The 27,703-nt window shown below is 46.1% G+C and overlaps 1 protein-coding gene across 1 annotated transcript; it reads left to right on the top strand.

The window, feature by feature from the left end:
- The first annotated feature begins 430 nt into the window (after window positions 1-430).
- LOC140496279 (uncharacterized) lies at window positions 431-26,937 on the top strand. Its single transcript, XM_072595830.1, has 2 exons — window positions 431-1,087; window positions 17,342-26,937. Exons 1-2 carry the CDS (start codon window positions 764-766, stop codon window positions 18,932-18,934), a joined length of 1,917 nt encoding a protein of 638 aa, XP_072451931.1. The 5' UTR covers window positions 431-763; the 3' UTR covers window positions 18,935-26,937.
- The last annotated feature ends 766 nt before the right edge of the window (window positions 26,938-27,703 follow it).

Here is a 27,703-nt window from a genome sequence, read left to right as displayed (position 1 = left end):
AACATTGATTCTCCTGTTCCTCAGATGCTGCCTGACCTGCTGTGTTTTTCCAGCGCCACACTCTCCACTCTGATCTCCAGCATCTGCAGTTCTCACGTTCGCCCATTCCTGGTGAATGGCTTATGCCCGAAACATCAATTCTCCTGCTCCTCGGATGCTGCCTGACCAGCTGTGTTTTTCCAGCGCCACACTCTCAATTCTGAGCTCCAGTATCTGTAATCCTCACTTCCTCCTACACTAACAGTCCAGCAATACCAGGCCATGTCCTTCCCTCCTTGGATGCTGCCTGAACTGCTGTGCTCTTCCAGCACCACTAATCCAGAATCTGGTTTCCAGCGTCTGCAAGTCATTGTTTTTACCTCATCTCCTTCCCTTGCTGAGCGTCCCCAGGACATTACCTGGATCTCTGTAACAACAAACTACAAGGACAGTATCAGTGGGGGCACCGCCTCCCCGAAAGGGAAAGAAAACAGAAATCTCTTGCCCTCCCGGGCCGGTTTCCTGGAGCATCGCCCTCGGTGAAACAGTGAAGTGATCAGGGTCCGAATGCAGGCAGCAGTGCGCAGGAGCACTTTCAGTTTGCCATTTGCCTGGCACAGTTAGGGTGAGGGAGACAGACAAGAACAAACTTGCCCCTGGAGCTGGGAAGTTGAATGAAGGGCTAGCGGCTGATGGATACATTGTAGCGCGGAGGGAGAGTTTGATACATTTCAGAAAATTGATACACTGTATCCCGCCGGCTGGGGAATTCCCCTCCTGCAACATGGGCGGCTGCAGCAAGGCAGAACTTTACCAAAAGTTCCTGGCTTCCTACCAGAAGGATTTCGTCTCCGGCAGCCTGTGTCCCTGCGCCGGGGGTGAGCAGCTCCGCCGGGGGAAGGAGCTTCTCGATTCGATGGCCGCTCCCCGCCAGCGCTTCCCGCTGCTGGATTTCTACCGCCTGGCGCTGGGCTTTGTGGAAGCCAAGAGCGGGGAGGGCAGCGGACAGCAGTCTCTCTTCGCCCTCGGGAAAGCCTTGGAGCTGCTGGAGCTGATCTGCATCAACCTGTACCTGTGGCCCTGGAGAAAGGAGATCAAGTCGATCAAGGTCTGTGTTGGGGGGGGTCTGGCAAGTGGGGTTGGCTGGACGAGGGATCTCTGAGTGGGGTCAGGATCACTGTGGCCGGCAGTGACATTAAAGGGTGAGACATTTTCCCCAGGGTGACATTGTCAGGTCAAGCTGGTGAAGGGACCTACTCTGGGTTTCAGTTTCCTTGTAATTCCCGCAACTATTTCCCTCGTCACCTCTCCATAAACACTACACACCTCCCACCCCCCCACCCCCGTTTCATTTTCAAAATTGTAACTGAGCGTCACTGATATAGACATTTCGATTTGGAAGAATTCAGAATTACAACATTGAGACGTATTTCACTCAGAGGGTTGGGAGTTCTCCTTCGCAGGAGATTGAGGATGTTCCAGGTTGGGATATATTTAAGGCCGGAATTGCTGGAGTTTTGGAGTCTCAGGAAATCACGGGAGGCAGAGAGTGGGCAGGAAAGTGAAATTGAATTCCGAGGTTTTCGCATCGTACAGAATAGAAGAGGTCTTTTGGCCCACCAAGCGCCCTATAAAAGATCCCCCATGATAGTGTTGGATGGTAGACACGGCTTGATGGGCTGAATGGTCTCCTCTTGTTCCTGTCTTCTATGGGGAGGTACTTTCTGGTCCCAGTTTCTACTCACTGCATTCCTACAACACACTTTCCCTGTAACCCATTCGGAAGGGTCAGTGTATGGTAACACTTGCTTTTCAGAGGTCTGCACAGAGGTTAAAGTGAATGTAGCCGTAACTGCCCCCTCCCCTGGAAGGTGCTGGCATTGACCCACAAACATTCTCCAGCAGCAGACCCTGAAGCAACTCCAAATGCGGTTCAGGGACACAGAGCGAGAGGAACCTAAAAGTTCACCCGAGTGTGGGTCTGGAGTCCCTCTGACCTTGTTCAACTCCAGCTGTGAGTGTCATTGTTTACTGCGTTACATGTTCTCCTGGGAAACTGATGCTGCCATTCCCACGTGAATGCCGATGCAACAACAACTTCTTTATATAGCAATCTCTTCATGAAATCAGACATCCTTGGGCACATCAGGGGACTGTTACCCAGCAAAAGGACAAAAGATAAGAGTCAAGTGTGGAGGGATTGTCTTAGGAGCAAAGGCTAAACAGGTTGGGACTCTACTCCCTGGAGTTTAGCGGAGAGAGAGGTGATCTCATTGAAACACACAGAATTCTTAAGGGGTTTCACAGGGTCAATCCTGGGAGGATGTCTCCCCTCAAGGAAGAGTCTGGGACCAGAGGGCAGAGTCTCAGAATAAAAAGACACCAATGCAAGACTGAGGAGGAATCTCTTCTCTCCAAGGATTGTGAGTCATTGGAACTCACATTGAGCTGTGGAGGCAGAGTCCTTGTGTATATTTAAGGTTGCGATGGATTCTTAATCAGTCAGCACATCAAGAGATATGGGAAAGGATTGGAAAGTGGACGTGAGGAATGGTGGAGCAGACTCAAGCAGCTCCTCTCTTATTCTTGCTCCTCTTTCTCATGGTCTTATTAGACCGAGTGTGGCATCACGTAGCCAAGCAAACCTGGAGGGAGTGGGATGTGAAGGGGGAGGGAGGAATTCTCTGCTGGTTGGAGTCATACTAGGCAGATAGGAAGGTAATTGTTGGAGATCGGTCATATCAGCTCCAGGACATCTCTGGGTAGTGTCCTCAGCTCCATTGCCACACCGAACCAAACCATAAATTGGAGGAACAACACCTCATCTTCCACCTGGGCAGCCTACAGTCCGGAGGACTCAACATCGAGTTCTCCTTCCCAGCCCCCGACTCCCTTCCCAGCCCCTCCCCCCTCCCTTCCTTTTCTTTGATCGACCCTTCCTGCCAGCCACCAACCAGAAAGCCACACCCGCCACGACGTGGAGCTTTACTTCCGCCACTGCCACCTCCTCCGTGCCTTTGACAAAATCTCCCAGCCTCCCTCTGAGGACCTGCCTCCACTCGCTCACCCCCCTGCCAGCCTTGTACCCACCCTAGACCTCTTCATTGCTGACGTGACATCATCCGCCTCAATTTCTCCACCCCCCCCTCCCCTTACCCACTTCAACCTCACTCTCTCCGCACCAACCCCCTTTTCACCATCAAACCCGCTGACAAAGTCTGTAGGGCAGACCTCTGTGTCGCAGTGGCCAAACACCAGCTCTCCGACACCATGTCCTACCTCCCCCTTGACCATGATCCCACTTCGACCCATCAAACCAAAATCATTCGAACTGTCCATGCCCTCATCTTCCCTCCAACCTTATAGTCCCCCAGCCTTGCACTAGCTGGTTCTACCTGCTCCCCAAGATCCACAAGCCAACTACTCCAGCCAGTTCATCGTCTCAGCATGCTCCTGCCCCACCGAACCCATCTCGTCCGACCTTGACTCCATCCTTGCCCCCTTGGTTCAGGCCCTTCCCACCTACATCCGTGACACCAGGCACACCCTCCACCTCTTCACTAGCTTCCAGTTCCCTGGCCCCAGCGCTTTATCTTCACTATGGACGTGTGGTCCTTATACATGTTCGTACCCCACAAAGATGGCCTCCAGGCCCTCGACTTCTTCCTCTCCAACAGACCCATCCAGTCCCCCTCCACCAATACCCTCCTCCACCTCACCGAACAAGTTCTCATCCTCAACAAGTTTTCCTTTAACTCCTCCCATTTCCTCCAAATCCAGGGGGTGGCCATAGGCTCGGATGGGCCCCAGCTACACCTGCCTCTTTGTTGGCTATATCGAACAGTCCCTACACAGTCACTGTGGCCCACGTGTTCTGCCATTATACCGATGACTGTATCGGTGCTGCATCCTACACCCAGGCTGAACTGGAGCAGTTCTTCAACTTCACCCACAACTTCCACTCCCCCCTCAAATTCACTTGGTCCATCTCTGGTACCTCCCTCCCCTTTCTTGACCTTACCATTTCCATCTCCGGCGACAGTCTCCAGACAGATGTTTACTGCAAACCCACAGACTCCCATAACTACCTGGACTACACCTCCTCCTACCCAGTATCCTGCAAAAAATCCATCCCATTCTTCCAAATCCTCCACTTCCACCATTTCTACTCGGACAAGGAGACATTCCACTCCCAAGCATCCCAGAGGTCCACCTATTTCGAACAAGGTGCTGTCCCCCCCATCTGTCATACAGACAGTCCTCCATCACACCACCTCTATTCCCCGCTCCACTGCTGTAAACCCACCCCCTCTTCAAGTGCAATGAAGACACCCACCAGTCTCCGCATCATCCTTAAACACTTCCGCCAACTCCAACATCTCCCCCTCCCCACTCCTCTCTGCTTTCTACAAGGACTGTTCCCTTCGACAGTCCTTGGTTTGCGCCATTCTCCCACCAACCCCCATGAAGCCCCAGGAATGTTTCCCTGCAACCGGAAAAGATGCAAAACCTGCCGTCACACCATCGCCCCTCGCCTCTGTCCAGGGCCCCAAAAAGTCCTTCCAGGTGTGACAGAGGTTCACCTGCCTTTCTTCAAACCTCGTTTGCTGCATCAGGTGCTCCCGATGTGGTCTTCTCTGCGTCAGGAAGACCAAACGTAAACTCAGGAACGGTTTGCCGAGCATCTCCACCGGACCCCGCAGGGACTGACCCGGCCTCCCAGTCACCACCTATTTTAATTACCCATCCCATTCCCTTTCCAACGTGTCCATCCTCGGCCTCCTGCATTGCCACAGGGAACCAGACAGCAATTTGGAGGAACAACATCTCATCTTCCACCTGGGCAGCCTACAGCCCGGACAACTCAACATTGAGTTCTCCAACTTCAAACAAACTCCCTTCCGTCCCCCGACTCCTTTCCCAGCCCCTTCCGCCTCCCATACATTCCTCTCATCGACCTTTCCTTCCAGCCACCAACTAGATTCATCCCTCCCATTGACCAACCAGGCCATACTCTCTACCTGTGCTCACCCATCCCTACTTCACCATTCCACCCCTCTCCCCACTCAAAACCCTTCCCCATTTCCCCTTTATCTGCAGCTGCCCTTACCCTCACCCCCAGTCCTGAAAAAGGGTTACATCCAAGACGTTGACTTCTCCACCTCCTGATACTGCCTGGCTTGCTGTGTTCTTCCAGCCTCCTGCTTGTTTACCAACCATCTTCAGCTGCTTCTTTAATAATCTTCCGTCCATCATAAGGTCAGAAATGGGATGTTCACTGACGATTGCACAGTGTTCAGCACCATTCGCGACTCCTCAGGTACTGAAGCAATCCGTGTCCTAATTCAACAAGACCTGGATCATATCCAGGTTTGGGCTGACCACTGGCAAATTACTTTCATGTCAGACAAATGTTAGGCAATGACCATAGGAGCAGATGCAGGCCATTCAGCCCCTTGAGCCTGTTCTGTGTTTCAATGAGATCCTGGCTGATCTGTGGCCTAACTCCAAATACCTGCCTTTAGCCTGTATCCCTTAATACCTTTGCTTGACAAAAATTTATCAATCTCCGATTTAAAGTTAACAACTGATCCAGCATTAGCTGGTGTTTGTTGAAGAAATTTCCAAACCTCTACCTCCCTTTGTGTGTAGAAATGTTTCCTACCATCTCTCCCAAATGGTCTGACCCTAACTTGTAGACAATGCCCCCAGTTCTAGAATCCCCAATCAGTGGGAATAGTTCATGTTTATCTATCCTGTTTTTTCCTGTTAATATGTTGGAAACGTTCCTCAGATTGCAACTTTTTCATGCAGAGTGTAGTACGTGTATGGAATGAGCTGCCAGAGGATGTGGTGGAGGCTGGTACAATTGCAACATTTAAGAGGCATTTGGATGGGTATATGAATCAGAAGGGTTTGGAGGGATATGGGCTGGGTGCTGGCAGGTGAGACTGGATTGGGTCGGGATATCTGGTCAGCATGGATGGGTTGGTCTGAAGGGTCTGTTTCCATGCTGTACATCTCTATGACTCTAACCTTCTAAATTCTAGCGAAAACAGGCCTAATTTGTCCAATCTGTCCTCATAACAACCTCTGAAGTTCATTCTTGTAAACCTGCAATATTCCCCCCCCCCGACCCCCCAGGCCAACCTATCCTTCTGAAGCTGGTGCCCAGATCTACCCACAGTGGGGTCTAACCAGGATTTTGCACTTCTGCATTCTTGTACCCCAGGGAAGTTAAAATGGGAAGCAATGGTCTGGTATTATTATCACTGGACTGATTATCCAGAGATCCAGGTAACATGCTGGGGACTATGTTTTGAAACCTGCTATGGTAGATGGTGGAATTTGAATTCAGAGTAAAATCTGGAATTAAGAGTTTAATGATGACCGTGAATCCAGTGTTGATTGTTAAGAAAAAACCACTAATGTCCTTTAAGGAAGGAACTGCCATCCTTACCTGATTGTACATGTGACTCCAGACCCACAGCGATGTGTTTGACTCCTTACTGCCCTCTGGGCAATTAGGGATGGGCAATAAATGCTAGTCTGGTCAGCCTGTGAAAGAATTTTTTCAAAAAGTCCTCTCGATATAAAGGCCAGCATTGCATTAGCTTTCCTGATTATTTTCTGCACCTATTTGTGGCATTTAAATTCTGCACCTGAATCCTAGTGTCTGTTTGGACATCTACTGTATTTATCTTCATACCATCCTGAAAGTACCCAGATTAATCCTTTCTTAGTCCAACATGGATAACCTTCCAATTGCTGACATTGAACTCTATCTGCCACAGTTTTGACTATTCACTCAGTCTGCCAATATCCCTTTAATTTTATGCTTTCATCTATTTTGTCTACAATGCAGCCTAAAAGTGTGTCATCAGCAAGTTTCCACACCATTATCCAAGTCTTTAATAAATAATGTGAATAAATGAACATAGATCATCTCCAATAAGACAGAATCTAGCCATCACCCCTAGATAATCAATGGCATTACCATCACTGAATTCCTTACTATCAACATCCTAAGTTTACTATTGACACAAAACTGAACTGAACTAGCAATTTAAATACACTGACTACAAAGGTAGGTCACAGGGTGAAAGTACCACAGTGAGCAACTCAACCACCTGACTCCCCAAAGCCTGTCCACAAGTGAGGCACAAGGCAGGAGTGTGATGGAGAACTCCCCACTTGGCTGGTTGGGTGCAGCTCCAACAACACTGAGGAAGCTTGACACCATCTGGGACAAAACAGCCCGCTTGATTGGCACCACATTCACCAGCTTCAATATCCACTCCACCAATGCTTGGCACCAGCAGTGTGTACTCGTTGCAGGATGTACCACAGTAGGTCATCAAGGATCCCTCAATGACACCTTCCAAATCCATAATCATTTCCATCTAGAAGGACAAGAGCAACAGATATATACCACCTGCAAGTTCTGACTTGGAAATATATCACTATGCCTTCACTGTCACTGGGTCAAAATCCTGGAATTCCCTCCCCAAGGGCATTGTGGGTCAACCCACAGCACATGGATTGCAGCGGTTCAAGAAGGCAGCTCACCCCCACCTTCTCAAGGGGCAAATAGGGAAGGGCAATAAATGCTGGGCCCAGCCAACAATGCCCATGTCCAACTGGTGAAAAAAAATCTGCATTGGTGTGGGACAGGAGTCACACAGCATCTGACCCTGAGGATTCAATCAGGATCCAGTCAATTTTATGCCAATCACAAGTATATTTAAAAAAAGGAAATTTTAAAAAAAACAAGGTCACTGTTACCAGAGGCTTTCAAAACCATTTTTCACAGAAAAAGAAACTAGTTCACGATTCACCTTCAGGTGAGAACCTGCTGCCTTTATCCAGTCCACTCCAACATATGACTCAAAACCACACCACTGAAGTTAACTCTTAATTGACACTTCATAGCAACTTTGTTTAAACAAAACCTTTTACAAACAGCAGTTACCTGGAACGTACAGCACAGTAAACCAACCATTCAGCCTAACTGGTTTGTTTTGGTGATCTGCTCCAGACAGGGTACCTGTCATTCTATCTTCATAAACCACAGTAAGTTTTTCTACTCCTTGACTCTTACACATTTAGCTTGTTTCCATCTGAAGGTATCTACATTATTCGCCTCGACTAGTCCCTCTGGGAGGGGGTTCCTTCCTATAGTCTCATCACTTTCTTAGTAAAGATGTATCTCAGAAATGCTGCACCCTCCCATGGCAGGGATTATGTCACCCCTTTCTTCCTCATTCAGAGGATGTGGGCTGCACTAACTGGACCAGCATTTATTGCCCAACTCTTAATTTCCCAACCATGTGCATTTATAAGACCATCATGCATAGGGGCAGAAGTAGGCCATTCAGCCCATTGAGTCTGCTGTGCCATTCAGTGAGACCAAGTCTGATCTGATCTGACCATCCTCAACTCCAATTTCCTGTCTTATCTCCATAACCCTCAATTCCCTTACTGATTCAACTCTATCTATCTTAGCCTCGAATATACTTAATTACCCAAGATCAATAGCCCTCTGTGTCAAAGAATTCCATAAATTCTCCCTCCTCAGAGAGAAGACATTCCTCCTCATCTATGTCTTAAATGTGCGACCCCCTTAATGATGCCCTCTGGTCCTAAACTCTCCTCCAGGGGGAGGCATCCCCTCCATGTCCACTCTGTCAAGTCCCCTAAGAATCAATAAGGTCACCTCCTATTTTTCATTTTCATGCTATGAGAATTGAAGAGAAATGTTTTTAGAAGAATTTAACAGTCACGTCGGTAAGATATTCATAATGGCCTCTTCGTTCGAAGCAAGTATGAGGGCACTCCCTTTGGTTGTATCACTGAATGCAAGCCTGTAGTAGTCAAGATGTCTTGCTGCTTGTATGGAGTCTTGGTGAGACCACACCCAGTGTATTGAGTCCTATTTCAATCTCCTTTATACAGGAAGTGCAACAAAGGTCCAACAGATTAATTCCTGGGATACGAGTAAGTGAGGACTGCCTGCAGATGTTGGAGATCAGAGTCGAGAGTGTGGAGCTGGAAAATCACACCAGTCAGGCAGCATCTGAGCAGCAGGAGAGTCGATGCTTTGGGCCTGAGCCCTTCATTAGGAATGGGCTAATGAAGGGCTTGTGCCTGAAACGTCGATTCTCCTGCTTCTCAGATGCTGCCTGATCTGCTGTGCTTTTCCAGCTTCACACTCTCAACACTAATTCCCGGGATAGAAGGATTGTCCCACGAGGAATGTTTAAATAGACTGGCTGGCCTTTCATTCTGGAGGAGCTTAGAAGAATTGTGGTTTGATCTCAGTCAAGCATACACAACTCCAACAGACTATGCCATGCTCGATACAGGATGTTCCCTGTGGCTGAGAGGTCTAAAACAGGGGAGGCAGTGGTATAATGGTACTGTCACTGCACCAATAATCCAGAGAGACAGGATAATTTCAAAGGACGTTGGAGTATAAGAGTAGGGAAATCTTAATGCAACTGTACAAGGTGCTGGGGCGATGACACCAGGTAAGCAGATATCTTCCATTATTTAAGGAAAGATACCATTTCGTTGAAGACAGTTCAGAGAAGGTTCACCTGGATGATCCCTGGTTTGGAGGGATTACTTTATGAGCAAAGGCTAAACAGGTTGGGATTGTACCTGGGAGAGTCCATGATCAGAGGGCACAGTCTCAGAGTAAAGGGGCATCAATTTAAGACTGAGATGTGGAGGAATTTCTTCTCTCAGAGGATTATGAATCTTGGAGATTCTTTGCCACAGTGAGCTGAGGGGGCAGAATCCTTGTATATATTTAAGGCTGAGAGAGATAGGTCAGTAGATAACTCGAGGGATATGGGGAAAAGACAGAAAAGTGGATGTGAGGTATATCTGATCAGCCATGAGGGGCCAAATGGCCTACTTATGTTCCTACTTCTGTGTTGCTTCAGGTCCCATTCGACAGGATCTATTCTAAGGACAGAGGAGTTTTTCCTTACAAGCATCACCAAAAGCATATTAAAGGCAGCTAACTCTTGGCTGTGTATATCAATACCAGCAATATCTTTAAAAAATCCAATCAAGAAGTGTGATCACTTCTTATTTCAGCTCAATATCTTTTGTCTAGAACCCAGTTCTGAAGAAAGGTCATTGCCCAAAACCTATACTGTGTCTGACATATTGAATAGTGTCAAGCATTTTGGCTTTTATCTTGGATTTCCTGCATTTGTGGTCATTGCCTCATTTCTTTCTACCTGCTATTTATCTCTTTACTGTCAGCTGCTTTGCTTTCTACACTGGTGCTCTTCAATGGGGGGTCATTTGAACAGCAATGTCTCTCTCTTAGCAATCTGTTGCTCAAGAGAAAGGATGTCCATTTGTGTAGCACCTTATGGAGCACCAAAGCCCAAATTGCTTTGTGGCCGATGAAGTCATTTTGAAACGCTGTCACTGTTGTAATGTCGGAAAAATACCAGCTGGAGGCAGCTCTCTCAATCTGTACACCACCCACCCCCTCCACTGCAGACCACTCAATAGCAGTGGTGTGTACAATCTATGAGATGCACTACAGAAATTCACCAACAATCCTCAGATCGCACCAGGACAGGGGCAGCAGATACATAGGAACACCACCCCCTTCAAGTTCGCTGCCAAGCCACTCACCATCCTGACTTGGAAATATATCACCATCCCTTCAGTGTGGCTAAATGTCCTGGAATTCCCTCTTTAAGGGTATTGTGAGTAGCTTTTATACACCCAAGTTCTGCAACAATTCAAGAAGACAGCTCACTAGGATAATTAGGGATGGGTAACAGTTGCTGACCTTGACTGTGGTCACATTCCCAAGGTCAAACAAGAAAACACAAGCAGCAGCAGTCCAGATTTTATATTAAGGTTAACAGTTAGACTTTCAACTCAGCACTACTCCGACAACACGTTCTAACAGGGACATGTTCAATTAAATTAAAATTCCAGAAATTCCTGTCCGAATTACAGTTCTCCTCCAAAAGCCTTGCAATACCTGGGACCTTGGCAAAAGTCTCATGTTGTTCCCATGCATGGACAGTTGTAAATTTGAGGTAAAAACAGAAACTCCTGCTGGAGAAACTCAGCAGGACTGAAAGCATCTGTGGAGAGAGAAAAATAGAATTAACCTTCAAGTCCATTATGACTCTTCTCTGAAATAGAAAAGAACCAGGTCTGAAGAATAGTTTCTTCAGATCGAAGCATTCATCTTGTTTTTCCTCCACATTGATGCTCTCAAATCTGCTGAGTTTCTCCAGTTTTTTTTTGTTTTCATTTCCCATCTCCCAATATCCACAGTATTTTGCTTCTATGTGAAATTGTCAAACTTGCCCACGAAACATTTGAGAACAGTTTAAGGCTTTTAACAGTTTAGAGTTTTAATGGCATGGTCAATTACTGCCCACTTCTGAATTGTTTGATATCTTGTAACTCCATATATTAATTACTCCTGTAATATTGAAAAATAAAGAGTCATAGAATTTGGCAGCATAGAAATATACCCTTTGGTCCAACTCTTCCATGGAGAAAGTGAGGACTGCAGATGCTGGAGATCGAAGCTGAAAAATGTGTTGCTGGAAAAGTGTAGCAGGTCAGGCAGCATCCAAGGAGCAGGAGAATCAACGTTTCGGGCATAAACCCTTCCTCATTCCTGAAGAAGGGCTTATGCCCGAAACGTTGATTCTCCTGCTCCTTGGATGCTGCCTGACATGCTGCACTTTTCCAGCAACATATTTTTCAGCTCCAACTCTTCCATGCCAACTAGACCTCCTAAATTAATCTCGTCCCATTTTCCTCAGCATTTGGCCCGTATCCCTCTAAATCTTCTCGTTCATATACCCATCCACATGCCTTTTAAATGTTGTAATTGTACTAGCCTCCACCACTTCCTTTGGCAGCTCATTCCATGCACAACCACCCTCTGCATGAAAAAGTTGCCCCTGAGGTCCTTTTGATATCTTTTCTCTCTCACCTTAAACCTATGCCCTTTAGTTTTGGACTCCCCTACCCTGGGAAAAGAAAAAGACTTTGGCTATTCAATTTATCCATGCCCCTCGTGATTTTATAAACCTCTATAAGGTAACCTCTCAGCCTCCGACGCTCCAGGGAAAACAGCCCCAGCCTGTTCAGCCTCTCCCTGTAGCTCAAATCCTCCAACCCTGGCAACATTCTTGTAAATCTTTTCTGAACACTTTCAAGTTTAATGACATTTTTCCTATAGAAGGGAGACCAGAATTTTATTCTATTTGTTATTGCTTTTTTTAATCCCATTTTTCTATCTCTTTGTTTTGCTCTCTGTGCATTAATCAATTATTGTAATTGACACATCCTGATTTACACTCACTTTATTGACAGCTCAGTAGGAAAAGGAACAGGCATCTCAATGGTGGAGCAGTTAATATAGTGCATGTACATGAGGCCTGAAGGGGAAAAATATCGAGATCGCAGTGGATTGTTGGACTGGTGGAGGTTTACAGAAATAGGAAGGGGATCAAACTTTGAAGAGGTTTGAAAACAAGAAAGGGAGTATCAAGGTCAATGCATTCCTGGAGGGGGGGCCCCAGCGTAGATTAGTGAACGTTTTGCTTCTACAAATATGTAAACAAGGAAGAGAGTAGCAAAACTCATCATAAGCCCCTTAGAGACAGGAGGAATTATATTGGGGAATAGGAAAACGGCAGAGACACTAAACAACTGTTTTGTATCTGCCTTCACAGTAGAGGACGGCACAGTGGCACAGTGGTTAGCACTGCTGCCTCACAGCACCAGAGACCTGGGTTCAATTCCCGCCTCAGGCAACTGTCTGTGAGGAGTTTGCCCATTCTCCCAGTGTCTGCGTGGGTTTCCTCCAGGTGCTCCAGTTTCCTCCCACACTCACAAAGATGTGCAGGTTAGGTGAATTGGCCATGCTAAAGTGCCCATAGTGTTAGGTGAAGGGGTAAATGTAGGGGAATGGGTCTGGGTGGGTTACTGTTCGGAGGGTGGGTGTGGACTTGTTGGGCCAAAGGCCTGTTTCCACACTGTAGGGAATCTAATCTAATCATAATCTAGAAGACACAAAAGACAAATCCAAAATAGCAGCTAAACAAAAGTCCATTGGAAATGAGGAAATTAAAACATTACTATTAGTAATGGAAAAAAGGTTGATTCCAGTTATGGCCAGGCTGCCTTATGAGGAGAGGTTGAGTTGGTGAGACCGCTACTCTCATCAGAGCTTAGAGAAATGAGAGACGAGCTTATTGAAACAAACAAAGTCCTTAGGGGTTTGACACGGAGAAGTTGTTTCTGCTTCTGGGACAGACTAGGACCACAGGAAATAATCTCCAAACAAAGGTCATATACTTAACACAGCATTGAGGAGGAATTTCTTCTGAGATGGTAGTAATTCTGTGGAACTGTTAACCACAGAGGGCTGAAAAGGTTGGGCCATTAAGTATATTCAGGGCTGAGTCGGCTAGATTTCAATCAGGAAGGGCATCAAGGACGAAGCAGGAAAGTGGAGTTGAGGATTATCATATCAGCCATGCTGGTGGTAGAGCAAACTTGATGGGCTGAATGGCCTACACGTCCTCCTATGTCTTATGGTCTTGCAGTCTAAAACATATTGAACTACTGGCCATAAAGCCTGACATCGATCATTGAAATAAATGGGACCATGTTATTAAGAAGACTCTTGGAAAAGGTTGTAGGATTAAGCAGAGTCAGTGAGATTTTCTGAAAGGGGGATGATTTGAAACCATGTGAGTTTTTAAGGGAATAGCTAGCAGGGTACGTAGGGGAGACCAGAGGCTGTAGTACATTTGGATTTGATATCACATCAGGTGCCACGTGGAAGATTGTTGGATAAGGATAAGAATTCATGGAGTTGGGAATAATATAGGTGCATAGAAAGTGAATTGGTAAACAGACAGAGAATATAATTAAACAAGTCATTCTAGAGTTGGCACAGTGTGAATACTGGAGTGTAGCAAGAAAGCTTGCTGTGCCCTTAGCTAATTACAATCTATATGTATGACTTAGATAAAGGGAACTAGTGTATTGTATCCCAACTTTGCTAATAATGCGAAGCTGTGAGAATGTATGTTGTGAGGAGGCTACAATGAGTTGTAATGAGTTATAGGTTAGCTCATTGAGTGGATAAGATGATGGTAATTGGAGCATCATGTGTGCAAATATAACCTTATTCACTTAGGTCAGGAAAGTACAAAGTCTGTATTTTTTTCAGACAGGCAGAAGCTATTAATGGTTGTTATTCAGAAGGATCGGGGAGTCCTTGTACAAACAGCCTAAAATTAATTTCCAAGTCCAGCAATCAATTAGGGAAGTAAATTAGATGTTGGCCTTTATTGTAATTGGATTGAAAGGAATCTGGAAGTCTTCAATTTGCAGACCTTTAGTGAAACCACATTGGGAGAAAAGTGTACAGATTTCGTCTCTGTACCTAAGAAGGATGTGTAATGAAACTATGAGAATGCCACAGGGATCAGTGCTGGGATCACAATTATTTACAATACATGAATATTAATGATTGAGGTGAGGAAAATGAATGTACCAGAGCCAAGTTTATAGGTGATACAAAAACAGGTGGGGAGATGAGTAGTGAGGGTGACCCAGAGTCTGCACAGGGATATGGACAGATTAGGAGAAAGTGAGGACTGCAGATGCTGGAGATCAGAGCTTAAAGATGTGTTGCTGGAAAAGCGCAGCAGGTCAGGCAGCATCAACGGAGAAGGAGAATCGACGTTTCGGGCATAAGCCCTTCTTCAGGAATGAGGAAGGTGTGCCAAGCAGGCTAAGATAAAAGGTAGGGAGGAGGGACTTGGGGGAGGGGTGTTGGGAATGCGATAGGTGGAAGGAGGTTAAGGTGAGGGTGATAGGCCGGAGAGGGGGTGGGGGCGGAGAGGTCAGGAAGAAGATTGCAGGTCAAGGAGGCGGTGCTGAGTCTGAGGGCTGGGACTGAGAAAAGATGGGGTGAGGGGAAATGAGGAAGCTGGAGAAATCCGCATTCATCCCCTGTGGCTGGAGGGTTCCTAGGCAGAAGATGAGTCGCTCTTTCTCCAAGCGTTATGTTGCGGCGATGGAGGAGGCCAAGGATCTGCATGTCCTTGGCGGAGTGGGAGGGGGAGTTGAAGTGTTGAGCCACGGGGTGGTTGGGTTGATTGGTCCAGGAGGTGGAGGAGATGCAGTGGAGAGCATCATCAACCATGTCATCTCCTCCACTTCCCACTCCTTCGCCCTTGAGCCCCGCCCCTCCAATCGCCACAAGGACAAAACCCCACTAGTCCTCCCCTACCACCCCACCAACTTCCAGATACATCGGATCATCCTACCACCTCCAAACGGACCCCACCACCAGGAATATATTTCCCTCCCCGCCCCTATCAGCGTTTCGGAAAGACCACTCCCTCTGCGACTTCCTTGTCAGATCCACACCCCCCACCAACCCAATCTCCACTCCCGGCACCTTCCCCTGCAACCGCAAGAAATGCAAAACTTGCGCCCACACCTCCCCCCTTACTTCCCTCCAAGGCCCCAAGGGATCCTTCAATATCCATCAGAAATTCACCTGCACCTCCACACACATCATTTATTGCACCCGATGTGGCCTCCTATACATTGGGGAGACAGGCCGCCTACTTGCGGAACGTTTCGGAGAACACCTCTGGGACATCCGCACCAACCAACCCAACCGCCCCGTGGCTGAACACTTTAACTCCCTCTCCCACTCCACCAAGGACATGCAGGTCCTTGGCCTCCTCCATCACCGCAACATGACGCCTGGAGAAAGAGCGACTCATCTTCTGCCTAGGAACCCCCCAACCACAAGGGATGAACTCAGATTTCTCCAGTTTCCTCATTTCCCCTCCCCCCACATTGTCTCAGTCAAATCCCTTGAACTCAGCACTGCCTCCTTGACCTGCAATCTTCTTCCTGACCTCTCCGCCCCTACCCCCTCTCCGGCCTATCACCCTCACCTTAACCTCCTTCCACCTATCACATTTCCAATGCCCCTCCCCCAAGTCCCTCCTCCCTACCTTTTATCTTAGCCTACTTGGCACACCCTCCTCATTCCTGAAGAAGGGCTCATGCCCGAAACATCGATTCTCCTTCTCCTTTGATGCTGCCTGACCTGCTGCGCTTTTCCAGCAACACATTTTTAAGATATGGACAGATTAACCAAGTGGGCAAAAAACTTAGCAGATGGAATGCAATATGGGAAGTTGTGACATTATGAACTTTGGCAGGAACAATGGAAAAGCTGAATGTTATTTAAATGGGAAAAGGTTGCAGAAAGCTGCAGCACAGAGGGAGTTGTGTATATGTTGCAAAAGGCTAGCATCCAAAATCTTTTAGCCTGGTTTTATTTGCTGCAGAGGGGCTTCAGTGGAGGTTCACTGAACTTATTCCTGGGATAAGAGGTTTTCCTATAAGAAACAGCTACATGGAGTAGACCTTTAGTCTCAAGTTTGGGTCTCATTGAAATTTTTAAGTTTTTGGAACTTAGGGAATTTTGGATGGTCATAAGCCACCCATGCACCATCTCTGCATCCAACCCTTTTCGAACTCTAAACCATAGACCATTAGATCCAGGAAATCCCATTAATTTCTCCAACAATTTTTCTTTTATTAGTATTCATAGCTTGAAGTTCCAGGGCTGATGCTGAAAGAAAGTTTTTAGCTTTGCTGTAAATTCTAAGGTTGAGGACTCAACCATTTTGGATAGAGATGAGGAGGATTTCTTCACTATGAGGGGTCTGATTCTTTAGAATTCGATACCTTGGGAAGGGTTACCAAAAGAGAGCCTTTTTCTTTTTTTAAGCTCATTTATAAGATGTAGCCAGTATTTATAGTCCATCCCTCCAGAGGCCAGTTAAGAGTCAGCCATATTGCTGTGAGTCAAAGTCTCACAGGCCAAACTGGGTAAGGAAGGCAGTTTCCTTTCTGAAAGACTTAGTGAGCCATTCTCGACTTCTCTTTTAATTCACATTCCATCATCTGCCATGGCAGGATTTGATTCCAGATCACCCAAAACATGGCCTTGGTCTCGGGGTTAATAGTCTAACGATAATACCACTAGGCCATTGCCTCCCTCCATTAAGGATCTGACCAGTTTTGGACTGTAATTTCCTGAGATTGGGAATTAAAGTGGAGTTTATGATCAAAGCTGACCTTATTAAATTCTCGAGCAGATTTAAGAGGGTGGTTAGTTTATACTAATGTCCTTCGATTGGAATTGGGAGAGACAGGAGGGGTCCTTTGGGAGTGGAAGGGAAGTTATTGGAGAAAAAATCTTTGATTATTTTTCCTTAAAAAGCTAACCACATCCTATTTATTTCAGACTTTCACAGGAGCCTTTGTCTACTTCATTGAACCAGTTTTTCCTCCAGATGTCCTTCAAGGGATCTTGGTGAAGATGGGATACACACAGAAAGGAATCAGTGAATATGTGATCTCAAAACAGGTCAGCAAAGAGGACATTGGCCAGCTTGGGTTTGAATGTTTCTTAGCCAGGGCTGAGTGTGTGCTGATGCAGGAGATTTTGGAGCAAGCCGTGCACAGTAATTGTCAAGACATTGTGCAGTTGAGGTCTTGCTTGTCTCTCAATCAGGCCGACTGCATCAAACACTTGATGGCCATGAAAGCCAGACCCAGAAAACTCAGTGAATGGTCTGCTCCAGCAAATGAGGGGGCCACAAAATTAGGCTTGAGCTGTGAGGAAGGCCTTGACGAGTCTGGGCTGCCCAACTCACCCTTGCCACTCTCTGCCAGCCACCAGGGAACCCTCGGGCTGCGGGTAGGAGCACTCGAGGATAGAGAGTCAGACACTGCCAATGATCCATTGTCCACCTCCATGATATTTCCACCAGACAGCATTGACCTGTACCGTGACTACTCCGACATTGCCATCGCTGGCAACTTGGGCTACTCAGGCCCTCCAAAGCTGCTTGACGTTGTCAATCCCAATGGGGAAGGGGGGCAGTGCGACTCTCTGCTGCTCCTGAAACAGTCCATGGTGCAAAAGCCTCGATCAGAACCTCACATCAAACTGTCTCCAGATCAACCCCAGTCCTTGAGCTTCTTCCCCAATTCAACTCTAATTGCGACTCCATCGGACAGTAAGAACCTGAAGATGAGAGACAGGGCAGATTTCAGCACAGGAGATCCAAACGCCTCATTGAAACATGGTGCACTGGATGCCACCAGCCAGCTCTATCCAGAGGACAGACCGTCCGAGAAAAACTATCAGGCATCAGACAGCACCTCATCCGTGAAATATGGCAAGTTCCTGAATGGGAATTCTACCAGTCGGAAAAAGGAGAGTGACCCCCCAGTGGAGATTGAGCTGAAGCATATGGATAAGGAGAAACTGCCCTATCCAACAACAGAGACTGCCCAGTGCCACCCCTCGAAACAGCTCCAATCCTCGGAGGTTCAGTGTGTGGGTCTGAGCCACGCTGATCCAACAGGAGGGAAACGTCTTCGACAGACCCACACAGTTGACCAGCTCGCAGCCTGCCGGCCTCCCAGCCTTCCCAAGTGCTGCGTGTGCTCTCCGGTGGAGATTCTCAGGGCCCCTACGCTGATGGAACACTCCGAGCTCATGGGCAACATGCTGCAGGATGGAGGGGGCCAGATTGTCCGAGAGCCCCCCCAGTCTTTCTATATCCCGCCTGGCAGCCTGGAGGCTGGACCACCTTCAGCCGTGTCCTGCAATATCTCCGGATCTCAGATCTGTCCTCACTGCAGCTTGGGGCCGTCTGCGAGTCAGCGCCATATCATGACCAATGATTGCCTAGAAATCCAGGAGCTGTTGATTGGAGAAAGCCCTGACCCTTACATCTGCGTGAGCAAGTTGCCAGAGGGGAGTGTCAGCCTTATCGATGGTAAGTCAGTGAGGTGCAGTCACTGCAGGCAAGATGAGGACCTTTAAATGCTGGCTTTTGGTGAGAGCCATCCTTGGTGCTTGAGCTGACAACTGAGCCAAACTGACTGGCCGGGTCTCCGAGCAAACTGAGCCATTTAGTCATAGTCCGTCCGCTTGATCACCAAGGTGCTGGAATTGCCCCCATCCCCTTAATGCCTGGGGCAGGGAGGGGAAATCAGCCGGGGGCTCTTACTACCCAACAAAGTGGCTGAGTGCCTGGACGTGATTGTTCACCAGAGTTGCCAATAGACAAGTTGCCTTCTGACTGGTCTTTTCCCGAGAAAAGTGACCCATTTAAGTGAAGCCTGAGGAGTGTTTGCATGTGTCAGCCCCATCAGGAACGATGGGGAGCACACAGTGACAACAAGCTGATCCAGATGTGAAAGTCCACTGCAGCGAGGATACCCCACCGTTTGGTCCATTTCGTCCAAGAAGCACTTTGCCCCAGTCATCCCTCTCTCTGTCCAGTTTGTGCTAGCAAGGCCACCTTCATTTTCATCCAGAAACCCAGAGCAAAGGCTGTATCCACCTTGGAGAGAGCACAAAGGGCAAACCAATAAATGATGAGTCTAAACCTTTTTGTTTTGAATTGGATCCAGAAGTGTGGGTGTCTCTGAGAAGACTAACTTTATACCAACCTCCCCCATCCCTGGATACCCCTGAGCAGGGGTAACAGTGAGATACCCTCTGTTCTCCTGGTGTTGAGAGTCCTGTCTCAGCAGTTTCAGACAGCAGTTAGGCCTCCATCATATTGGTATGAGACTGGAGTCACGTATAGGTATGGACTGGGTAAACACTGCAAGCTTCCTCCTTTTAAACATCATGAATGGACCTGTTGGGTTTTTACAACAAAACAATAGCTTTACAGTTGCTTTAACTGAAACCAGCTCTTTATTTCTGGACTTTTATTGAAAAGCTGAATTCTCAACTTAGCAGAGGATAGTCCATCTCTCACTCTGTGGGTTTACTAGTCCACAAACTAGACCACTAGGGCACCTGGAAATGGGTAATGGGCCACGATGGAAAAACGATTAGAGTCCTATAGTAAAACACAAAGCTGAGATCTGAAACTAAAACAGAAATTGTTGAAGAAACTCAGCAGGTCTGGCAGAATCAGTGGAGAGATGGCAGTGTTAATGATTCAGGTCCAGAAATCGTCCTTCAGAACTGAAAGGCTAGAGTCGTACCTGACACATAGGAAGATGTTTGTGGTTGTTGGAGGTCAGTCATCTCACCTCCAGGACAACTCTGCAGGAGTTTCTCAGTGCAGTGTCCTCGGCCCAAACATCTTCAGCTTCTTCATCAATGACCTTCCTTTCATTGGTTTACATTGATCAGAAACTGAACTGGACCAGCCATTCAAACACACTGGCTACAAGAGCAGGCCAAAGACTAGGAACCTTACAGCGAGTAACTCACCTCCTGACTTCCAAAAGCCTGCTACCATCTGAGGCACAAGTCAGGCGTGGGATGGAATACTGCCCACTTGTCTAGATGTGATGGGTCCAATTACATTCAAGAAGCTCAACACCACCCAGGATAAAGCACCCACTTGATTGGCACCACCTTCACCATTCATTGCCTCCACCATTGTAGCAACACGGTGGATCATCTGTAATATACACCGCTCACCAAGGCTCCCTTGACAGCACCTTCAAAATCCGCCACCTCTGCAAACTAGATGCAAATCCATAGGAAAATCACCATTGAAAGCTCCCATTGAAGCTAGCTGCATCCAGACTTGGAAATGTATCGCTGTTCCTTCAGTGTCGCTGGGTCACAATCCTGGAATTCCCTCCCTCAAGGCATTGTGGGTCTACCTACAGCACATAGACTGCAGCTGTTCAAGAAGGCAGCTCACCCCCACCTTCTCAAGGGGGCAACTAGGGACTGGCAATAAATGCTGGCCTAGCCAGTGGTGCCTATATTCTGAAATAAATTTAAAAGTAGCCTTTTTTTTCTGGCTCAAGAGTTGCGAGGGGTTTGAGGGTGGAATGGACAAGAACTAACAGGAAGAGTACTACCATTGAGCTCCTGCCATGTTCCCTCAATAGACTATAGTGTAGGTAGAGTTGACCATAATCCTGCAGGGCTATATCCATGACCCACATGTCCAACACACAAGCGTATGAATCGGGAGCAGGAGTAGACCATTCAGCCCATCAAGCCTGCTTCGCCATTTGGTAATCCTGTGGCTGATCTGCTTGTAACCTCAAGTCCGCGATCCCCCCCCCCCCGCCCCGATGAATTTTTAACTTCTTCCTTATCAAGATTCTGCCCACCTCAGCCTTAAAATATTAAAGGACTGTGCTTCCACTGCCTGTTCAGGAAGAGTACTCCAAAACCTCCTACATCTCTCTGAGAGAAAGAAAGAGTTGCTTACTGTCCCTGATTTTTAACCAATCCACCCCCTCACTATCCAAGACCCCTCAGAATTTTGGAGGTTTCAATCAAGTCGCCTCTTACTGTTCCAAGCTCCAGTGGATACAAACCCATCTGTCCAATCTTTCTTCATAAGACAACCCACCCATTCCAGGTATCAGCCTGGTTACCCTTCTCTGCACTACCTCCTGTCCATTTACGATCTTTCTTAAATAAGGAGACCAATATTGTACACCGTACTCCTGGTCTGGTCTCACCAGTGCTGTCTACAATTGAAGTATAGCCTCCATACATTTGTATTGAATTCCTCGAGCAATAAATGATCACATTCTGTTATCTTTCCTCAGTAGTGCCATACTTGCATGCTCAACCCTTGCAATTCATACATGGAGACACCCAAATCTCTGCATCTCAGAGCTCTGCAATCTCTCACCATTTAAATAATGTTGTTGTTTACTTCTTGTCAAAGTGAACGATTTCACATCCTCACTCATTTAGACTCACTTTGGTACATCTTTACCCATTTACTTGCTTACATCTTTTTTGGACCTTTGCCTCCTTTCCACAACTTACTTTCATTCCAGTCTTTTGTCATTGTCAAATTTGCTAACCATACCTTTGTATCCCTTCATCTAAGCCAATTTTTATCAATTGTAACCTTTGGAGGTCCCTATGCCACACCACTCATCAAATTTTGCCATCCTGAAAAAGATCCATTTATTCCTATTCTCCACTCTCTTTTAGCCAGGCAATCTTCTGCCCATAGCAATTTGTTATGCCCATACCACGAGCTTTTACTTTTCACAATAACCTTCTGGAAATCGAAGTAAAGTACATCTGCTGGATCCACTTTATCAACATCACATGTTACCCCTCAAATAATTCCAATATATCAATAAACATGATTTCCATTTCACAAAATCATGTTGACTCTGCCTGATCAACTTAAAATTATGTAAGTGCCTGGCTGTAACTTCTTTAATAATAGCCTCTAACATTTTCCCAATGACTGATGTTAAGCTAACTAACCTGTTGCTTCCTGCTTTCCATGTCTGTTTTTAAAGAAACAAATTATATTCACTATTTTTCAACTCAGTGGAAACATACCTGAATCAAGAAACATTTAGAAAATTAATACCAATGCATCCTCTATCTCACCAGCCACTCTTTCTAATAGCCAAGGATATAATCCATCAGGATCCAGGGACTTGTCAAACTCCAGCTCCAGAAATTTACTCAGCCCAATTTCTCTGGTGATTGTAATATTCCTGCATTCTCCCTTCCTTCCAGACCCTGAATTATCACTGCTTCTGGGATGTTACATGTATCCCCCATTGTGAAGACTCATACAAAATGTCTGTCAGTTAACCTGCCATTTCCTTATTTTCAATTATTTGTTCTCCAGTCTGATTTTCTATAGGGACAGCAATTATTTGGTTAATTCTTTACTTTTTTAAATTTAACTCTTACCATTTGTTTTTATATTGATGACTAATTTTCCTTCACACACTTTTTGTTCCCTCATTATTAACCTTTTACTTATTCTTTGCTGTTTTTTATTAATATTCTGTCCAATCTTCTAACCTGCCATCCATCTTCACAAAGATTATACAATTATATACTCTAGCTTTAAGTATGGTACTATCTTTAACATTTCCCATTAACCATGGATGATGGGCTCATCTCTCGGCAGTTCTCATATTCTTTCGAATGTATCTATTCAGTTTTCTGAGTATATCTGAAATATCCATGAAATATCAGTCACTGTATCTCTATTGACTGATCCTTTAACCTAACTTGCCAATTAACTTTTTCCAGCTCTGCTTTCATCCCTTCATATTTGCCCTTATTTAAATGTTAAAAGTAGTCTCAGACCCACTCTTCTGTCCCTTAGAATGAATTCAAAAAACAAATATATTATGGTGGGGTGTCTTCACTATGAGATCCTATCTCATTGCACAATCTAGTATAACCTGCTCCTTGGTCCACTGCAGAGCATGTTGTCGTAGAGTCATACAGCGCAAACCCTTCGGTCCAACCAATCCGTGCTGAAGCTAATCCCAAACTAAACTAATCCCACCTGCCTGCTCCTAGTCCATATCCCTCCAGATCCTTCCCTAACCATGTACTTATCCAAGTGTCTTTTAAACATTGTAATTGTACCCACATCCACCAGTTCCTCAGGAAGCTCATTCTACACATGAACCACCCTTGTGTAAAGAGCTTGCCTCTCGTGTCTTTATTTAAATTTCTCTTCCCAGGGAAAAGACCTTGTTTATTTACCCTATCCATGTCCCTCATGATTTTGTAAACCTCTATAAGGTCACCCCTCAGCCTCCGACGCTCCATGGAAAACAGCCCCAGCCTATTCTCCCTGTAGCTCAAACCTTCCAATGCTGGCAATACTCTTGTAAATCTGAACCTGAGGCTGGTATGATTACAGCATTTAAAAGGCATATGGATGGGTATATGAATAGGAGGGGTTTAGAGTGATATAGGACTAGATTAGGTTGGGATATCTGGTCGGTATGGAAAATTGGACCGAAGCGTCTGTTTGTGTGTTGTACATCTCTGTGACTCTCCTCTCATCTTAAAATTGTGCCCTCTACTCTTGAAATCCCACATCTTAGGGAAAAGACACGTACCATTAACTCTATACCCCTCAATTTTACAAACTTCTATCAGGTCACCTCTGAACCTTCAATGCTCCAGTGAAAAAGTCCCAGCCTATCCAGTCTTTCTTTATAACTCAAACCTTCCATGCCCGGTAACATTCTGGTTAATCTCTTCTGAACCCTCTCCAGCTTAATAATATCCCTTCTATAACTGGGTGACCAGAACTGCACACAGTACTCTAGAAGAAGCCTCACCAATGTCATAAAGTATCTAAAAACATGCCATGGCCTTCCTATCTAGGCTGTATTCACCCATCTGACTTTTCTGGCTGATATATAGATGAAAATATGGATGTAGGTTGGCTCGCTGAACTGGAAGACTCATTTTCGAATGTTTTGTCACCATACTAGGTAACATCTTCAGGTGAGCCTCCAGCTGAAGCTTCATCTGAATGATGTTACCCAGTATGGTGACGAAACATCTGAAAATGAGCCTTCCAGCTCAGCGAGCAAACCCACATCCAGAACCTCAACTTGAGCTACAAATCTTCTCAAAACTCACTAAGATGAAAATAACCCTGGATTATCACTGTGCCTTTTTGAGGAGCTCTCGTTACTTCAGCTGAAAGGTATAGGAGCAGAATTAGGCCATTCAGCCCATCAAGTCTGCTGCACTATTTGATCATGCCTGACATGTTTTTCAACCCCATTCTCCTGCCTTCTGCTCATACGTCTTCCTTTATACCCCATTTTCTTGTGTGTATACTGTTAGGAGCCTATGAAATGGGCACTTGATGAGATTATCTGCTGGTGGCAGAGCCTCACAAGCTCTCTTCCCCCAACCTCTTCATTATTGGAATGATATCAATGATCTTCATTGCTAAGCCATGTCCTGTGGTTCAGCAATGACCACTTCATCCCTGCTTCAAACCCCACTGCAGCTTAAAATCTTTACATAAAATCTTTACCAAAGAGAACCATGTTGGATACCTGTGCTCCAAATAATGTTCATGCTCCCAATTCTTCCATAGCAGTTTGTACTGCTATGTACAAACGGTGCACCCACAACTCTTCCCCACATTCCCCCAATGGGCAGAGTGCAATATTTGTCCTTGATATTTATTTGTTCTATACTTTTTGCTGTTTTATTGAATTAAATTTTGTAAAGATAGGTTTGTTCTGGGCTCTGCCTTAACCACTTGTTGCAAGGTCCAGTTGAAGATTTCTGACGTTTTACTGAACAATTTCCTATTTGATTCTGCTGCAGACAATCAGAAAGAGACGCTGAATCTTGCAGCAGGAGATGGATCCATTCTGTTTATTTGTAGCAGATCTTTGGCATGAGCTAATTAGTGAGTTCCACTGCCCTGCTGTTTTCTAACAGCTCTTTTTACTCTTCAATTAATTTATCTAACTCCCTTTGGAAAGTTCCTGTGGAATCTACCTCTGCCTCCCTTTCCAAGCAGAGCGTTCGAGATCATTACAATTCACTCCAAAAAGAGATAATATCTTCATGTAATGACTAATCACCTTAAATCTCTGTCCTCTGCTAACAGAAACTGTTTTTCCTGTATCAGAACAGTCTACAATTTGAGTAAATCTCCTCTGAACCGTCTCTGCTCCCAAGAGAATAAGCCCAGATCGCTGAGTGTTGATGTATTTGAAATCTATCGCTGTTGGAATTTGTCTGATGACCCATCATCTGCACTCCATCAATAATATCAGTTGTTGTGCGATGTGATATGCAGATAAGTTGAGAGCTGGTCCAACGAGTGCCATACTGGGACGACAACACTGGGATTGTTCTACATGACCTTGTACCTCCCTTTGAGATTGGTGGGGTTTTGTACATTTCTTTAGCTCCCTCCCCCAGTTCTGACAATGGTGTCCAGACCAATCCACTTGCCCCTCAATCTGTAATTCCTGTCCTGATGGTTCAGGTGAGGCTCCATCTGTACCTGTCTAGGTGGGGTGAGGGGAATATATTACAGACCATCAGGCCTCCCCTCACCAGCATCCTGACCCCTAACCCTTCACTGACATCAGCAAGGATCAGGTGACCTGGTCATTATGACATTGGATTCTTTCTGAGCACAAATATTGACTGTTCCCTGCAATACGACAGTGATTACATCTCCTAAAATGTTTCATCAGCTATGAGGCATTCTGGGATGTGCTGACATTGTAACAAGCACTGTCTAAATGCAAGCCCTTGGTTTTCTTTGCCAAGCTGCTGTCTCCAATAGCAGGGTGGAGAGTTGTCACCATGCAGGTGAGCACCTACAGCCCTCCTCCCAGTTCCCACAGCTCACTGTCTGTGCCTGACTGTGAGAACAATGGACAGGAGTTATATAACCTGATCCTCTCCTAATTTCCAACCCCACCCCACTCCCAGCCATCCATGCTACTTCTGGACAAACCTAACAACTTGCAACTTCACATAGAAACCTGTCGAACTCTGGAGGCCATTCATTTAAACAGGGCGACGTGTAAACAGTAGACAATTCCAGGAGAATACACTCAGACAATCCCCAGCTTTTAAACAGATTTGGTAAGGTACTAAAGGATGCAATCTGCAGCAGCTTCACCAACACACTCTCTAAGGCCTGGCATTCTATTTGTGTATCTAATTTCTGTGCACATAGCTTCACAATTTGTCTCAACTTATAAGTTTTTTGTAAATTTGCTGCCCAGTTATGTCTGTCCAGGAGCCAATTTGAGGTAGTCCAGGGTGGGGGTGGGAGGAGATTGGGACAGATGTACACACTCTGAACAATGAGCCTGTCCACTTTGATTTAGTCCTTACCTTTTCCCTTCACCTTTTTTCTCACGTACACATTACCCTCACTGGGATTTACTTGTGAATGGTTTGCTGGTCACATGGGTATTTTTCTTGGTGGTGGAAATGCGTGTGTGTGCGCGAGCTACTCCAAGGGATTTTAATGCTGCTAAAATGCTCTGTATGTTTTCAATTTTTCTTGTCAGTGAAGCTTAATAAATATTGGAACGTGATTCTTGTGTTTGATTTGACTTCTTTTCTCAGGCGCTGGGGTGGAATTGGGGCATTTGGTTTCCTGACACTCCCTTTGATTTAATGTTTGCAACACAGGCCATTCAGCCCATTATGTCTGGTCTTTATTGAACATGCAGTAAATACCACAGGTCAGGCTGGGTACATGATGAGTGAAAGCATTCCAGTATCTCTGTATCGGCGATACACAGTGAGTAAGAAGCAATGGTTCATTCCTGTCTAATACTGTCCAGAGGTCTGTCGTACTCTCAGTGAATGTGGATCAGCGTGAGGGAATCTGAAATGAAGTCTCAGGAAACTGGAATGACAAGACTTACTCCACGTTGGGGAGTGGTACTATTGGAACTCTGATTAAAAGGAGGAGTTAGGCTGGAGGAGGAAATCAGCTCTTGCTCATCGACCTGTGACAAAGAGCCATAGGATCATAGAGATGTAGAGCACAGAAACAGACCCTTTGGTCCAACTCGTCCATGCCGACCAGATTGTCCATTCACGCACCACCCTCTGCATGAAAAAATTGTTTCTTGCATCCCTTTTAAATCTTTCCCCTCTCACCCTAAACCTATGCCCTCTAGTTCTGGACTCCCTCTTCTTCCTGGATGGAGAGCCCATGGGTAGCAGAGTGGGTGTTAAGGGAAGGATTGAGTGCAATTGTGACCCACTCTGATAGAGACACAGCATCACAATGAGTTGTTTGAGTTAGCAGTGTGGAGGGAGCACTGCAAAGCCAAGCCAGATTCTGTCACT

The sequence above is a fragment of the Chiloscyllium punctatum genome, chromosome 26 (assembly GCF_047496795.1).
Source record: "Chiloscyllium punctatum isolate Juve2018m chromosome 26, sChiPun1.3, whole genome shotgun sequence".
Classification (NCBI taxonomy): domain Eukaryota; kingdom Metazoa; phylum Chordata; class Chondrichthyes; order Orectolobiformes; family Hemiscylliidae; genus Chiloscyllium; species Chiloscyllium punctatum.
The sequence above is the reverse complement of the archived record's forward strand: the minus strand, read 5'-3'. Positions and strand labels throughout refer to the sequence as shown.

What these genes read in the sequence shown, in the direction of transcription:
- LOC140496279 (XM_072595830.1), top strand. Translation starts at nt 764, where the DNA reads ATGGGCGGCTGCAGCAAGGCAGAACTTTACCAAAAGTTCCTGGCTTCC. An exon ending in AGGAGATCAAGTCGATCAAG is followed by an intron (nt 1,088 to 17,341) that starts GTCTGTGTTGGG and finishes TATTTATTTCAG; the next exon opens with ACTTTCACAGGAGCCTTTGT.